This window comes from Rhinopithecus bieti, unplaced genomic scaffold (genome assembly GCF_001698545.2).
Source record: "Rhinopithecus bieti isolate Rb0 unplaced genomic scaffold, ASM169854v2 scaffold_3062, whole genome shotgun sequence".
Lineage (NCBI taxonomy): Eukaryota > Metazoa > Chordata > Mammalia > Primates > Cercopithecidae > Rhinopithecus > Rhinopithecus bieti.
Genome location: NW_016804432.1, coordinates 862334 through 875267, shown reverse-complemented (window position 1 = coordinate 875267; position 12934 = coordinate 862334). Strand labels below are relative to the sequence as shown.

Below are 12934 nucleotides of genomic sequence, written 5' to 3'. Positions count from 1 at the left end.
ACATGTAAAAGTCATAAACTAAGGTTAAAGTGGCGAAAATAAACTAAAATGTCTATACTGTTTTTTCCTTTTTACCAACCCTGAAGATGAGGATTCAGGTAAAAAAAAAAATAAACTATTTCCCTTAGGGCTCATGGCCCACATGTTTGTTAAATCCAATTTGCTCAGCTTGTAGTTCTGTGGAATGCACTGTCCATGATAGTCCCTTCCAATGAGACCAAATTTTAACCACCACAAAGGGAGAAAACACTAAAACCAATGTATCCAAGCTGTCTCATTCAAATGAATGCTTTTTGTGAGTTGGTGGGGAGGAAAGAATATTTATTTACATGAATTTTATTGTTATTTATATTCAAGTTAAACAACAAAAATAGGAAACATTTTGAATAAGCATATGCCCAAAAACTAAACATTAAAATGGTGGTCCCACTATTCCTGAAACCAAACATTGGCTAAAATGAACTATATGTACCTTTAAGGTGAGCAAACACAAGAAGTCTATATTTAGCAAGGAAGGTCAAATGTTTGTCAGCAAGTCTAAGATCTTAGAGGAAATATTTATTTCAAAAGTAATAACTAATGTGGTCATATTAATTAATCGGTTAACAGTTCCAATGATGGAAACCCTTAAAATTCGTATAAAAACCAGAAATTACAGTTAGGCTGCTTGCATATTTCACAACTATATATTTGCCAGTGATCTATTAACCTAAACTAAAAATCAAATACACATTAATTCATCAACAGTGATATAACTTCAAGGCTGAGAAAAATCACAAAGAATTTCAATTAAATGATATCAAGGAGTCCAGAGAGAAGAAATATTTCCTGTGAGAGAAGTTCTAATTATAAATAACTGTGTACTGGTTTAAAGACTAATATACACCTAGCTTTACCAACCCTTGTGAAAAAAATTACACATTACATACTTTGTTCAAAGCCTACTATGAAAATTGTAATAAATCCTCTACTTTAAAAAAAAAAGTGACCACCTGAAAAATATTCATAATATCTCATTAACAAAGCAAAAATGTTAAACTGAAAAGGTTCACCTGTTTTGGTCTTCAGTTACAAACAAAAAAGCACTGATAATTCACTATAACAGCTTCTTAAACAATTCAAAAAATATTTTGTCAATTGAAAAAACATCACTGAATCAATGAGCATTTGATCATTTTATTTACAAAATATAAGCAAGACTTACATCCCTTTCTGGTGAATCTTTTCAAATAATTTTATGTACAGGGCCTTGAGATGTATCAATTATAAAACATGTTAAAATGAAAACATTTTTTAAATTTACAAATACAAACCAGTACTTTATACAAGAATTCTCTATAAAGTTTGTCAATCAAAGTAAAAAATAATTTGTTTCAACTGAATATAAGGCATGTCCAGTTTATGTCATTTTGTAGAATTATTTTGTTTTGTTGGAGACTTTTCTCTTCGCCGGTCCTGATTTTTCTTTGATTCTCTGGATTGTTTAGAGTATCTGCTAGATTTTTCCCATCGTCTCTCGGCACCATTTTGATATCTATCTTCATCACTTCTTGAGTCTGAGTGCTTTCTATTCATTTCCCTTGACTTTGATCTATCTTTTCTTATGAAATTTTCACTGTCTTTATTTCGGTATCTATGCTTCTCATTTTCAGAAAAAGAATTTCTTCTCTCTCCTCTCTTCTTTTTGGGATCACCATGCTTATTTTCTAAATCTATATGCATTTCTTGGTCTCTGTCATTCACAACTCTATTGTAGTTATTTCGTTCAGAAGGAACATCTTTGTCTGATGTGTACGTTGTTATAGGATCTCTCCAATTTGAATCTCTTGAAGTTTGATCTCTGTGTTTTTCTGACCTTTCTCTCTCAGTCCTTGTTTCCTGGTGCCTGTGTTCCTGTCTTCTTTCTTTTTGTTTCCTATCATTTCTTTGCTGGTTTCTGATCAATTTATCTACTTCTTTACTTCTGGTCTTTCCATGTCCCTTCTTTCTTACATCATTAGCTGCATGTGTAAAATAAAAGACAGTTAGCTTTTATTTCAATCTTAATTTCAAAATTATAACAATCACATTTACCGATACACTGTAGATTTATTAACTCAGATAAACCGGATGCAAAGCCAAATTGATTGAATAGAAAGTCTGATGACACAAGGTCTTACCAAATGCTTACTTTTTTTTTTTTTGAGACAGTTTTGCTCTTGTTGCCCAGGCTGGAGTGCAATGGCACAATCTCGGCTCACCACAACCTCTGCCTCCTGGGTTCAAGCGATTCTCTTGCCTCAGCCTCCCGAATAGCTGGGATTACAGCTATCTGCCACCATGTCTGGCTAATTTTTGTATTTTTAGTAGAGACAGGGTTTCTCCACGTTGGTCAGGCTGGTCTCGAACTCCCAACCTCAGGTGATCTGCCCACCTCGGCCTTTTACGAATATACAACATTTCAATCCAGGTGTAGTAGCTCATGCCTGTAATCTCAGCACATTGGGAAGCAGAGTGGGTGGGGGACAGACTGCTTGAGCCCAGAAGTTGGAGACCAGTTTGGGTAACAGAGTGAAACCCCTTCTCTACAAAAAATTCAAAAATTAGCCAGCAGTGGTGGCATGAGCCTGTAGTCTCAGCTACTCAGGAGCCTCGGCAGGTGGGAGGATATCAAACTGAGCCTGAGGAGGCAAAGGTTGCCCAGTAAGCAAGAATGCACCACTGCCCACTCCAGCCTGGGTAACAAAGTGGGACTCTGTCAAAAAAAAAAAAAAAAAAAAAGGAAGGGGGGAGGGGAGGGGAGGGAGGAAGGGGAATATATAGTATCTCAACATGAGTTACTAAAGTAGTGTTTTGATTTTTAGATTTAAGACAGTAAACAGAAATTTTATAGCAAATGTAAAATTTTAGAAAGCGACTCAAATGGTACATTTTACTTATCAAATTTAATTCAAAAACTGAAATTTCAGCCAATAGTGTGTTATTCATAGGAATATTATGTCAGATCAAAATACAATGATCACCCAAACTAGCATTCACTCCCTAAACATAGGAGGAGTAGAACAACTGGGTTTGCTCAACAGCATGAATATGTATTTCTCAATGAAAGGCCTCCTCCTGCAAAAACAATAGTTCTCCCCTCTGGTTACCAGAGAGGCACTAACTGTACCAACAAGAGCAGACATGTTAAGATTTACAGTCATAGGCTTTATTAGAGCCACAAAGGCTTAATTTCTGAAGAAACTCTTCTGAAAAGACCTCGAACAATTTGATTTTGCTGATATAATCACAACTATAAATACAAAATGGTTATACTGAAATAACTTACCACTTTAAGCAATACAACAAATTTAATCAGTTTATCTGTTATTTAATTTGGGTGCATAAATCAAAGATGCTAACAAAAATTTCTGTCAAATTCATACATATGCAAGAAAGAGAAAATATGATAGAAAAGTGCCTCTTGTCACCCTAACTCTACCTAAATCTCACTGTACCAGCCTCTATTTCTTCCACTAAATGCCTATCTTTGGCACATGGTACAGTCAGTTGGTTTGCCACTAAGGACCTATTTCTCTGGTTCCTATCAAACAGCTCAGCTGAGTTGCAGCTACCCAAGCAGAAACCATCTGGCTCTGTGCTAAACCAATGTCCCCCTGATTCTACTGTACACCACGGTCAGGCTTTACTGATATTAAAACCCAGTCATATCACAACAGGCAATCTCTTCTCCATTTGCTATGTTTGCATTACAGTTTCCCAATTTCGGGGCAGTTCATACTGCTTTTATGCTATTTAATATTTTATTAATAAAACAAAGTTCTCTACTGAAATTGTATGAGAAGGCAAATTAATTTTGAATCAGCAAGCTTCCTTATTGCAGCAATTCATGCTGTGTTATCATCTGTTCTCAAAATGGATACCATGAAATAACAAATTCTGTAGAATATAAAATAGTGAATGTTAAATGAACAATGTTTGTATACTTCAAGAATAAAAGTTCCTGTAAGCAAACAATCTTTCTCTGATAATATAAAAAACAGCCCCACAATTCTGGATGTCACACAGTATATAAAACACTGTGAAACATAACAAGCCATGGAACAAAGGTGTAAAGACTAGCCTTTCAACTTCAGGCTACAGAGGAAAGTATTGATGCCACATTTGATGAAATACTGCAGCCAAACAAAACAAAATGAGAAATGACATGCACGTAGGATAAACAGACAATCCCTTATTTGGACCAAGATACTGCAATGAAAGAAAGTAGAGCTGACCTTGGGTAAAACAACACAGACCTTTTCAGAAACTGTGAACCAGATCAAACTTTGAAAACATCTTTTACTACAGCATTTCCACTTCCAGGTAGGATAGAGAAGACTGTCGCAAACCTGTGCGCCTGCTGAAAATAACTAGAAATGCCAGATACAATTTTAAAATGTTCCATTGAAAAACGTTGAAAAGCACCCAAAAATCAAGTTGAAGGAACTCCTAATTGCCTAAGCTAAGATGATTTGAACAAAATAAATGACAGTACTGGACTTTAACCCACAGGATAAGATAAATAGCCATGAGTCTATATTGATATACACAGCTGACTAAATAAATAAATGAGGGAAGAGGGACAATGCTTTCTTACAGAAGAAATTCAATTACTAGATGTAGAAGAAAACAGACAAATAAAAAATCACCATTAGGAAAATACCATAGTAAAAATAAGTGTTGCAGACAAGATCCAAAGATGGATGTTAAAATTGGTGAGTAAAAGCTGGAGGAAAAAGAGATTTCCATAGTATCAAGTCATCTCCCTACAAGATATTTTCACAGAGAAAAATAGTTTCCCTGAAGACATCCAGTGAACACCACCTTTACTCAAGTGATCAAGGTTGCCACCCAAAATAAAATTATGAACCTGCTGATAAGATGCACTAAGAACAACATATTGCTTCTAGTGTACTCTTGCCAAAAATGTCTAATCTCATTCTAATAATGAGAAAACATTAGACGAAACTCCATACTGAGGGACGGGTTACAAAATAAGTGACCAGAGGACTTCAAAAGTGTTAACGCTATTAAGAACAAGGAAAGTCCAAGAGGAACTATCATAGAATACAGAAAACTGAAAATACAATTAAATGCAAGCAGAATCCTGAAATAAGGAAAAGGACATTAGTGGAAAAACTGGTTTTCAAATCATATCTGTAGTCTAGTCAATAATGCTGTTCCAATGTTAATTTCCTAGTTTGATAAATGAACCAGGGTTATGTAAGATGCTAGCATTAGGGGAAGTTGGATGAAGAGTATATGGAAATTCTCTGTACTGTTTTTGCAACTTTTCTAAGTCCAAAATTAGTTCAAAATAAAAGGTTACAGTTACAAAGTAAAAAACATAAAGGCATTAGAGAGCTAGTGGAAAAACAAGGACTAGAGGGGCCAAGATGCAAGAGGAGGCTGAAACATTGAGAAGTAAGCGATGTTCTACAGCCACTTTCTCCCTGGGAGCATCTGCTGATTCAAGGATGCTACTGAGGGACAGAAAGACACTAGAGCTCTGGTAGCCCTGCAGGGCCAGGCAGACAAGAATGGGACTGGTTATTTGCAATACATATATGTGCAAAAGATATCATATCTAGAATACATAAAGAAAACCTATAAATCAACAGAAAAAATAACTTAATTAAAAAAAATTGGTAAAATACTTGAGCAGTCACTTGACAACAAAAATCCAAATGGCCAATAATGTATAAAAACTAATGAACTTAAACACTTCATTAGTTGAATTGCAAATTAAAACTGAAACAATGCAGTACCATCACACATCCACCAGAATGGCTGAAATGAAAAAGATGGTCAATTTGAAGTACTAATGAGGACAGGAGCTACTGAAACATGGCCGGTGGGAGTGTAAATTGGAATAGCCACTTGGAAAACTGACAGTATTCACTAATGCTAAATATATGCACATTTTATGACACAGTGACTCCACCTATAAGTACATACTCAGTAGAAATGTGAATAAATAAATAAGGTCATCAAAAGATATGTACAAGAACATACATGGAAATATCACTTGTAAATCTAAAGTCTGTTGAGTAAAAATGATAAATATATATTGTGGTATATTCATATAGTAGAAAACTACACAGCAATATGAATGAATTAACTATAACTAAATGCAGTAATGCACCTAAATCTCACAAACATAATGGTAAAAAAAAAAAGCCAGACATAAAAAAGGAGTCTACAATACATAATGCTAAAGGTAACAACAGGCAAAATTAATTTATGAAATTACAAATCAGAATAGTAGCTGCCATGAGGATGGAAGGAGTAGTAACTGGGAGAGGAAATGCAAAGAACTTCTGGGGTACAGGTATATCTGTATATCTTGATCTGTGTGCTAGCTCTGCAGATGTGTTCCCTCTATAAAAATTCATATAGTATCTGAGATCCACACTGAATGTATATGTCAATTACAAACAGAAAGCTTTAATATTAAAAGTAAAACACTAACATTTATTTAAAATAAAAACATCAGGATAGCTCCTATAAACTAGATTACAAACATTATGAATGGATGTTTCATATCAGTCATCACTCAGGTAAGTATTTGCCAATGAAATACTTTCATTTCTATTAGGAGGATTGCAAAAGGTAATCCCAGCATTATAAATGTCGTACTACAGACTGCAACAATGATAGATGGGACCATTTATATTAATTGTGGCTTTTAAACAACTGATCTCTAAAACAAATAAGCAATCAAATTATTTTCTTCCTTTATAAATATCAGCAATGTATTTATTAGAAAAGAGCAAGCCAAATTACAAATGAGCTTCAATACCTGAGGCAGAGCTATGACTACTGATAGATGAAGAGTCGCTCTCTTCACTGGAAGACTCTGAACTGCTATCACTGCTGTCAGAATCAGAGTTGGATGAGTCAGACTCTGAAGAGGCGGACGCTGAAGAGGAAGAGGATGGGGAGGATTTATTTTGCTCAACATCTGGTTTCTGTGCCACGATGACTTTTGGTGTATTTTTGAGATGTTCACGCAGTTCATCCCTAATTTAAAATATAATCTGTTAGATTCTATTTCAAAGACAATTATGAGATAATTTTATAATCTGAAAATAAAATTCTGAGAACAATCCTTACGTTAAACCTCCAAGACCTATAGAAGTAAAGAAGTTGATGGCAAACCGAGTGTTTCTTGGATTATCTCGGGGTAATAATCCTTCAAAGAATGGCTGTAGAGTTCTAAAAAAGAAAAAAATAAAAGAGAACAGATTGCTTAAAGATAAAAGGCAAAATCCTTAGTCATTTTCAGGTTTTGATATATTAAATTACTAAATGAAATACAACCAAGTAACTAGCTGATGTCACTTATTAGGTTAGGCTACGTGCTATCTAAATGAAATGAGTAGGGTCAAGTAATAATGTACTGAACTTGATTTCCATCATTACACAATGTAGGAGATTTTTAAAAAACCTTTTTTACACACACAAAGAAAAATATATACACATATATACACGTATGAATATACAGTACATATATACACACACATATGTATATAAAGTGTATGTACAAAAAATGTTAAAAACCTCTGTTGTATGTACACATACACACACATATGTAGAACTGTGCAAAGTACTGGGGGAGAGGTGAAAGTAGTCAACAAAAGGGAGAAATCAAGGATGAAGACCACATAATTACAATATCTATGGACTGAGACAACAGAAAGACACTAACAAAACAAGGTGGTTTTGGACATTTGGTTTTCAGCAACACACTGAATAACTACTCAGTGGAGTCAGAAAAAACTTTCCATAGAAAAGGTAAAATATAAAAGAATGATTAAGAGCTTGCCAGATAGATCAAGAAGACAGGGAAATGCCAACAGTGGAAACCGAGGTAAGCAAGCATGAAGAGCTAGATGTGTTTCACAAACTTGGCAATGTTGGTGTGGCTGGAGTACAGCTTGCTGAAGAGAGAGAAGATGAACCTGGTCAAGTAGACAGGGACCAAATAAGTAAGTATATGAAGCCAAGAGAAGTGGATGAAATAGTCCAGAGACAGTGTGTGGAACTCAGGAACACTGAAGAGGCAGGCTGAGGAGGAGACTGAGAGAGGAAGTGAGAAGAAAGTGTGGAGCCAAAGTGAGCAGGTGGTCAACTGCATAAGTGAGGCAGTGAAGTAAAGAGGCATGCAGCCTGAGAAAGACAATTGAATATAGCAGGTGGTCACTGAGAAATCTGAAAAGATGATTTCAGTAGTGTCAATAGAGTAGAAGTCAATCTAAGTGGCAATCTGAATAAATAGGAAATAAGAAAGGTGAGAGAGGATTACCTAATAGTCCTGAAATAAAGCTCTAGTTCCATGTAATAGACTTGAAAAATTATTAATAGATGAAATATATATTCAAAATTGTCCACTGATAATATTAGTTATCATTCTAAGGCTTAAAATTAGGGTAAAAAGAAAATAAAATTATAAATATCACTGGAGAATTCTAGTGAGCATACAAAAATAATTCTGTATTTTCTAAGAACACTTAAAAGGGCATTAATTTGAACTCCATTTAAACTAAAAACCACCACTAAAAGTTGCGCGTTGTCCTGTGAGACATAACATGAGATTCACAGTGATTAATGGATGAATAAAGTCCTAGGGGGGCTTAGTACTTGTTTTTACAATCTTGGATGGGCTTATGTCTGCTACAATGGGAGAAAACCAGAGGTCAGTAAGAATACAAAGTGCTTAATGGCAAACTTACTCATCCTTTAATCTTGCATTAAGTTTAGGAAGACCCATGTATTCACACAGTTCCTGGAAAATATTTTGACAAAATTCTACTGGATGATGTAGTGGTTTCTTCACTCAGTTTTATACATTCAAGAACCTGAAAATTAAAGTTTAAAAAGACAAGTATATTTAAATTTATAAAAGACAGGACGGAGTGACCAATATTTGTAGGGTTGTTTCTCAAAATTACTATTTATTCCCATCTTCAACCAGAGTTCTCTCTGAATATCTCCCCTTATGCTGATACAAAGTTTAAAACTTCTCTATACTAACTTTCAAAATGTTAAGATGCTACAGAAATAGATTTCATTCTCTGTTTTGAGTAATGTGCTTTTTATAGCAGGGAAGATATCCTCTCTTGAGCATATAATGGTAAAGATTACTAGCTCCTATACCTTACTCATCAAAATGTGGTGTATATGAGGGTTTGGGGCAAAATGCCACTTAGCACATTAGACTACAATTTTGTTTACCACACATAATATATGATTAAAAAAAAAAGACAAAGTATGATGGTTTATTCTGAATATTAAGACTGTGGCTTAAAAACTGAAATGCCTAAAGAAATATTTTTAGGGCAAATAAAATAAAAGTAACCTCCAGTTTTTATGGGTTATGTGTTCGGGGGGCCCATTAGTTAATTGTTTAAAATTCTCATTTCATTTTCTCAAAGAGGGGAAAAAAGAAGTCAAAAATTATTACAATTAGTCTCCTAGGTTAGATTACAAATGCCTATTAATGCAGCTGGACATACTTGGTACTTAAAGTACTATAAAAATCTAACCAATTTTTGTAAGTTTGAGATATTGCTTCATTCTACCATTAGTACGATGGCATTCTACCATTAGTAGGATGGCATTCTACAAGATAATCCTGTTCTTTCCTACTGCCTCCTGGATGTAATTTCTCCTCTCCTCTTCTCTTCTCTCTTTCCTTCTATTCCTTTAGCAATTTTGCTTTTCTTAGAATCTAAGCCTTTTTATTTTGTATCATTGCTATGGGCATATCTTACTTCTGATCTTACACAGTAACTCTCTTGAAAGGAGGGGCCATGTATAATTCACTTTGAATACCCAGCACCTCTCTCAATGATAGTATATAAGTGGTGGCTAACTAACAGTGGTTGAATAACAGCTGTAAAATAAATGCCAACTTAATGAAAGCATTTTAAATTTCAATCCAGTGCACATTTCCCCATCAAGAATGTATCTTTCTTTCTTCTATGACTATAGGATATCCTCTCTATAGCTTACCCAACTTCAATGTCTGCTAAAAAGAACATATCCTTCTAGGACAATCATTTTTCTTAAACCCAACAAGAGGATCCATGGAGAGTTATTCCCTCAGGAATCAAGGGAGAGTAATTCAGAGACACATTTACCACCAAAATAGTGGCATATGTGGATGTGAGTGTGTATGCATGTGTGTGTCCACAGAGAACATGAAAATCTGCAGTATTTTTCCTGAAGACACTCCTAGCCATCATATTGAAACACTGGCATGTTTGGACGGTTAATATAATACAAAGACAGTATTTCTCGTATATTACTTACCTAGCTTTCTGATTCCTTATTACATGAAGATAATCTCAAAGACAGCAGTTCTACACATTTCATTTTAAAGCACATTTCATAATAGGATAAATATAGCTAGCTTATACCAAAATCTATTTGAGAATAATAGGGAATTAGGAAGGAAGTATAAATATTGACCCATGTACTTACACTCCATGGAAGTGAATCGGTGTATAAAAGGTGAGCAAACATCTTAGCAACATTTCTCAATTTGTTTGTTTCCAAGCGATGGATGGTATCATACTGTTCTTTGAATATACTTTCAAAGGATTCCATGTACTCTTTCTTCAGCATGCAAAATCTCTAATAAATAAAAAATCAGTACCATTAAAAATTGAATGTTAATACAATTATGAGCATATTAAATCCTAAATTTACTGAATCAAAACTTAATATGTTTTATATTTTCAAAGAGCATATATCACTAAATCCTTTTGTGCCATTTGATGCTCAAAAAAGAAGTTAATATATATGGTTTCTAATTACCTGAGATTTACATGTTAAAACAAAATCATACATATAGTTGATCACATGTGGGTAGAGCTTAAAGAAATATTGTAGATCATGCTTTAATTGTGCTGCCTAAACATGTACTTGACTTTAGAAACTGCTTTGAGATTTTGAAAAGACAGCATTTAATTGTTCTCTATTGGGAAATTGTTACAAAGCATGGAAAATTCCAAAAAGTTCTGGAAAAGTGATATGCAAAGTTAAAGCACTGCAAAAATGAAGTAGAAAAAGAGGAAGGTGAAGACAGTGGGAAACCTGAGGAAGGAGAGAATAATTTGCTTTTAGCAAAAATGGTAATATGTTGTTATATGAGGCCAGATCATAAAGCAGAAATAATTAATTTACAATACTTGTTTTAAGAATTCCCTTAGTAGATGCTGGAACTCACCCCAGCTAATAAGCCAAAAAATTTTTCATATGTCCTCTGTTGGGCACAGCAATCAAGTATCATGTTGCAGAGTTCTTTCTATTTGGGAAAAAAAATACATTAATGATTCAAAACACAAAGAGACTAAATACTACATAATTTACTAGTATGATAGTGACTGACCTGCATTTTTAAATAAGGGTTTAACACACTTCAAAAACTTTGCAAATAAAATAAAAACCTCAATCTATGTTAAACTCATAATTTTTTAAAGCCTTGGGTCCGGCTGACAGTCATTTATGCTTCCAGTCATTATGCTAATTATATTAATTATAAAATTCTAAATTCATGATAAGTATGAACCATATCAAGAAAACCTAGTATAGGAAACAGACATATAAGGGAGAGATATAATACACTGCATTCTTAAAGGATTCTATGCAGAATTCTTTTAAATATAGACTCACCAACACAACATTTAACAATTCAGTTACATATGTCCCAAGGATATAAACTCAACTGCTAAGGAATATATTCAGTATGGAAAAGGCAGACCATTATTAGTCTTCACAGAGGCATAAGTGGGTACAACTTCAACCTTAACATAAACGACCCTTTGGTTGATAAAGAAACATCAAAAAACACCTCTGTGGATGAATTTTCTCACCTCAAAATAAATGTTATTCACATAGACCTATCTATATGGATCTATATGAATAAATGGAATCACTCCATACCTACTAGTATATTGTTCCAATGAGCTATTCAGGTGCCATGTAAACCTCTCTGAAAATTCTGTTAAACTAATGGATAAATCCCCAGTAAAGAAATACTATCACCACAGATGATTTCTAATTAACAAATTAGTTTTCAAATTAATATACTAATTCCTGAAATAATTCAAATGAAATATGTATTGATTATAGCAATGTCATAGATGAAAAAACTCAGCAACATAAGGTGAAGAGACAAAATGAAAAAAGGTATGAATTCATCTGATTAGTGTAATCTCTTTCTATAAAGATTTATCAGAAAGTTAAAACAATTTTCCAAATAGAGTAACTGTAATATACTTGCTTTATACAAACAGAAAGCAAGCCTATAAAAACGTGTTGCTTTTAATTTTGACCTTTATATTTTCAATTAACAATTTTGACATTTTGTCTTATTTACTAACACAGGATACAACCTAAGTAAAAATAGTAAATATTTTAAAAAATTATATCATTAAGTATTTACTGCATATATCTATGTTAACAGGATGTGTCTGAGACTCCAGAGGAGGACTTAGGGCAAGAAGTAGGAAGGGAATCTTGAAGAAGCACAGAACAGATACTCTAGAATTGTGCTGTCCAACATGGTAGCTGCTAGCCATTACGGCTAATGGCTATTTAAATTCAAATTATGTTAAATTATACATAAAATTAAAATTTTAGTTCTTCAGCCACATTATTAGTCATATTTCAAGTACTAAAAAGCCACATGTGACTAGTGGCTACTGTACTAGAAAGTGCAGAATATAAATACTTCCATCAGTACAGGAAGTTGTATTGGACAGCACCGCTTTAGATACTGATACTTACACTCAAAGCTGAAAGGCCTCACTTTACAACATAGAGCTGGCTACTTTCAGTTGCCATTATATTGTGCTATATATATATATAAGTAAACAATATTGAAAATATGTATATATTATAT

The 12934-nt window shown here is 33.8% G+C and overlaps 1 protein-coding gene across 1 annotated transcript in view; it reads right to left on the bottom strand.

Annotated features, from left to right (window-relative positions):
• Nucleotides 1-1160: 1160 nt before the first annotated feature.
• CWC22 (CWC22 spliceosome associated protein) overlaps nt 1161-12934 on the bottom strand; it is a 56460-nt gene continuing 44686 nt past the window's right edge. The window contains 7 exon segments of the mRNA XM_017868261.1: nt 1161-2000; nt 6824-7044; nt 7138-7239; nt 8757-8819; nt 8821-8882; nt 10510-10662; nt 11258-11335. Coding sequence (XP_017723750.1) covers nt 1405-2000; nt 6824-7044; nt 7138-7239; nt 8757-8819; nt 8821-8882; nt 10510-10662; nt 11258-11335 — 1275 coding nt within the window. The 3' untranslated portion in view covers nt 1161-1404.